The 3787-nt window shown below is 40.0% G+C and overlaps 1 protein-coding gene across 1 annotated transcript; it reads right to left on the bottom strand.

The window, feature by feature from the left end:
* Window positions 1–3339: 3339 nt before the first annotated feature.
* LOC123253845 (small nuclear ribonucleoprotein G-like) lies at window positions 3340–3570 on the bottom strand. The gene has a single exon (XM_044682961.1). The coding sequence runs from the start codon at window positions 3568–3570 to the stop codon at window positions 3340–3342; it is 231 nt and encodes a 76-aa protein (XP_044538896.1).
* Window positions 3571–3787: the final 217 nt, after the last annotated feature.

Genomic DNA, 3787 nt, shown 5'->3' with positions numbered 1-3787 from the left:
TATTTATCCTGGGACTCCATTCAAGGAGCATAGGGCCACAACCAGTAGGCAATGGGACACACAGTCGCTCAGGGTCACCCAGCTGGGAAGTATCTGAGCCCAGATTTGAACCTAGGACCTTTCGTCTCTAGGCCTGGCTCTCAATCCACTGAGCTAGCCCAGCTGCCCCTACTTTAGGTTGCAGTTTCTTTAGCAGATGTAGTTTTTACAGGGTGGGGTTGCTAGCCCCACACCCAACCCTCCTCCTTTTTCATCCGGGCTAGGGACCGTCCTTGGCCCAGGAGTGGTAAGGGGTGGGCAGTAGGGGTCAAGTGACTTGCCCAAGGTCACACAGCTGGAAGTGTCCGAGGCCGGACTTGAACCTAGGACCTCCAGTCTCTAGGCCTGGCTCTCAATCCACTGAGCCACTCAGCTGCCCCTTTATATTATATTATATTGGTCTATTCAAACATTCTGATATCTTGTCCTCTTTTAGAGTTACTATGACCATATTAATTCCATTCTGGTATATTAAATTTTTTTAATGTAAAAATAACGGCTTCTTTTTTTCTGATGGTAGTGTTTCCATTAGAAGTATTCTGTGGGCTCTTTTTTAAAAAATTAACTCACAGAGCAGTTAGTGACATGGCATGAAGCAGCCCATCACATCCATACAAGATGACAGGCAAGTGTAGACTGATAATATTTCATTGTTTCCAAACTCTGCACTACCTCATACGTGTTACATGAATTTAATTTTAGCTTGCATTAAATATGATCTTGGGTGATTTTCTAACTTGAATTTTATATTATTTAAACTTGTATTAATTGCAATCATGCTATATAAACCCGAGTTAGAAAAATGACTGTGATCTTTCTTTTTATTTCCCAATCAGAATTTGGTCTACCATGATTTCTATGTCTTTATTGAATTAATTTTGTAGGGAACTGAACTGTACTGCTTCTTCCTATTCAGTGGATAGTCTCAGCAATTATACCCATTTCCCAGATGAGAAAACAAAAGTTCAGAAGGGTTAATGTTATTTGCTCATGTTAACACAGCTAGTGCTGAGATTGTTAGAACCTGGAACTCTAAACCATCTCTTTCACTATTACAAACATATGTTTATTGACCTTGGAAGTATTATTTTGCTAAGAGACCCAGGAGTGAATTAGGAAGTGAAAGAACTTGTATAACCTTTCCCTGAAGATCTTTAATGAGAAACCACCCCACACATTCATATTTTTCTTTCATCTGGACCAAGGAAATATGCTGCATGGAGATTGGCAAATGGAATAGATGACCTCTAGAAGCCCCTTCTATAAACCAGACACTAGAGCCTGTTTTCCTTGGAATAAAAGTTGGTCTGGAAGGGCAGGCAGGACAGCTCTGGCTCAATGCAATGAGAGCCAGAGACTCCCAAATCACACAATTTCACATCTCCTAGTATATCCCTAAGACTATCCATGAATAGTTCTGTTTCAGAGAAAACAGGGATGAGTTGACAAAATTCCTAGAGTGGTACATGTAGGACCTAAGGCAATCTCATGCCCATCTTCCTCAGATCTCACTTCCTAAGGATATCAGTCTGAAACCTTACTGCCCAGACAAGTTAACTTTGGAGAGAGCTCAGGAGGAAAGAATTGGACAAGTGAAATAGAACTTCAGAGGAGAGATCCTTTAAAAGGCAGAGAAACTCAGTGGATCTTTCTGGATCACAGAATCCTAGTACGTTGGACATTGCTAACAGTGGGGTGGATAAGAGGGAGAACAAGGGGATACAGCATCCCTTGTCTCCTTTTGATGATACTGAGTAATGGGAAACTCTCTATCTCCTGAAGAAGTCTCACTTATCTCTAATTATTCCTTAAAATCAACCTTCCTTATAACATCATTAAGATGTGAATGCCTTCATGGCAGGGTTTGGTTTTTTAAAAGGCTTTCTTGAAATCCCCAACATTTGGCACAGTGTCTGGCAATTAAAACATTTGTCAACTTAGTTTGTAACAGGGATCTATTATAGATTTGAGCATGTGAGAAGACCTCACAGATCATGTAGTCTAGTGAGGAAACTTGAAGCCTAAAGAGTTGCGCAAAGTCACGAGGTTTGAAGGAAAATTTGAACCAGTCTCCTGTCTTTAAATGTAGTGTTCTTTTAACTCCCAAATGTGGCTTCATTCCTTGTAAAGAAAGGGGAAGGAAAGATATATAGCATCTACTATATGCCAACCACTATGTTAAGGCACTGTACAAATAACTACCTCATGTGAAATTTACAATCCTGTAAAGTAGCTGTTATTGTTATTCCTATTTTATAGCAGTGAAAATTGAGGCAAACAGAAGTTTAGTACTTTGCCTAGGGTTTCATAGCTAGTAAGTATCTGAGGCCAAAATTGAACTCACATCTTCTTGACTCCAGGTTCAGTTCTATATCCACTGCATACTTGGCTGCCTTCTTGTTGCTAAGTTTGCCCATAGACACAACCATTAATAATTTCATTCGATCTTCCACTATCTCTCAGATCTGTACAGAATTATCATTTTCCCTACTCAGGTCTTTTCTTCTTCAATCTCAAAACTCCCAGGTCCTTTAGGACATCATTACTTGGCATCTTGTCTATTATAATGAGGAACCAGGAGGCAGTACATATTGCCAGACATGATCAGTATATGCTGGCCTGTTTTTCTTAAGTTGGATTCTTGGATAAGGGGGAGGGAATGATAGAGGGAGGGAGAGAGAATGGGAGGGAAGGTAGAGCAAGACACTGTTGGGGACTTGGTGAACTAAAGGAAAGCATTATAAAAATATCAGTAAGACAAGAAGTAAAGAGAATTTGAAGTACAGAGAATTAGAGTTGAAGAGAATAAGGAGCAAATATTTTCTCAGCAAAAAAGGAGGCAAAATCCTCTGGGGAGGAAAAGTGGTAGAAGAGGTTTTAGGAGCTTGATAGAAAATAAGGTTGGGAATGGATTCCAAAAGGAGAAAGAGTTGGCCAAGAAAGGATAAAAAGACAGTGATGCAACAGAGAGGTCCCAACTAAAACTGGACAACATAAACCTGTAGTGGACCCAACTAGCCCAATGAAGAGATTTCCTTTAGCACCATTAAGCAACTCAGGAGAACCAGAATAGATCTGAAGAGTAGTAGGACAAGGGGCAAGAGAGTCAAGAGAAAAGGACAATCTATAGTTGGAGTGAGCAACTCTCTAGGATCTTTCTTTTTTTCCTTACAAAAGTTTATTTTTAAAAAGTTAAACAAAGAATACACAGTGACATCTTATGTATCAAACGAAAAAAAAGAGGCTTTTCGAAATGTAAAGGATCAGAGGAGACCCATGGCATCTCTGGTGTTTCATTCCTTATACTTGTTCTAAGGCTTCTAACAAAATGATACTGTTTCCTCGGATCACCACCATTCCAATATTGTTCTGTTGGCTACCTGGTACCATCTCTACACACTCGTCAATCACAAGATTCATAAATGGATCAAACCCCCACAATATTCCTTGGATGTGCCTCCCACCATTTAATTTCAATGATAGCTTTTTGTCCATAAATTTTTTTAGCTTGGGCGGGTGTGCTCTGCTCATCTTGTTTCAGTTGAGGCTGTTTGCTTCTCTCTATGCAAGCCATGCCTTCTCTAGGATCTTATATGGAAAAAATTAAGGTTAATGCAGAGCCCAGGGGAGAGGAGACCAGGTAGAGATGGAAAGAAAAGAAAATAGAGGTGATGAAGAATAAACTGAGAAAAAGTGAATTGGTGGGAGATAAGAATGACAAAAGTGGACAGGAGAGGTTACAGAAAGA

This window comes from Gracilinanus agilis, chromosome X (genome assembly GCF_016433145.1).
Source record: "Gracilinanus agilis isolate LMUSP501 chromosome X, AgileGrace, whole genome shotgun sequence".
Classification (NCBI taxonomy): domain Eukaryota; kingdom Metazoa; phylum Chordata; class Mammalia; order Didelphimorphia; family Didelphidae; genus Gracilinanus; species Gracilinanus agilis.
The sequence above is the reverse complement of the archived record's forward strand: the minus strand, read 5'-3'. Positions and strand labels throughout refer to the sequence as shown.

Coding starts and splice junctions, on each gene's coding strand:
- LOC123253845 (XM_044682961.1), bottom strand. CDS start 3,570: ATGAGCAGAGCACACCCGCCCAAGCTAAAAAAATTTATGGACAAAAAG.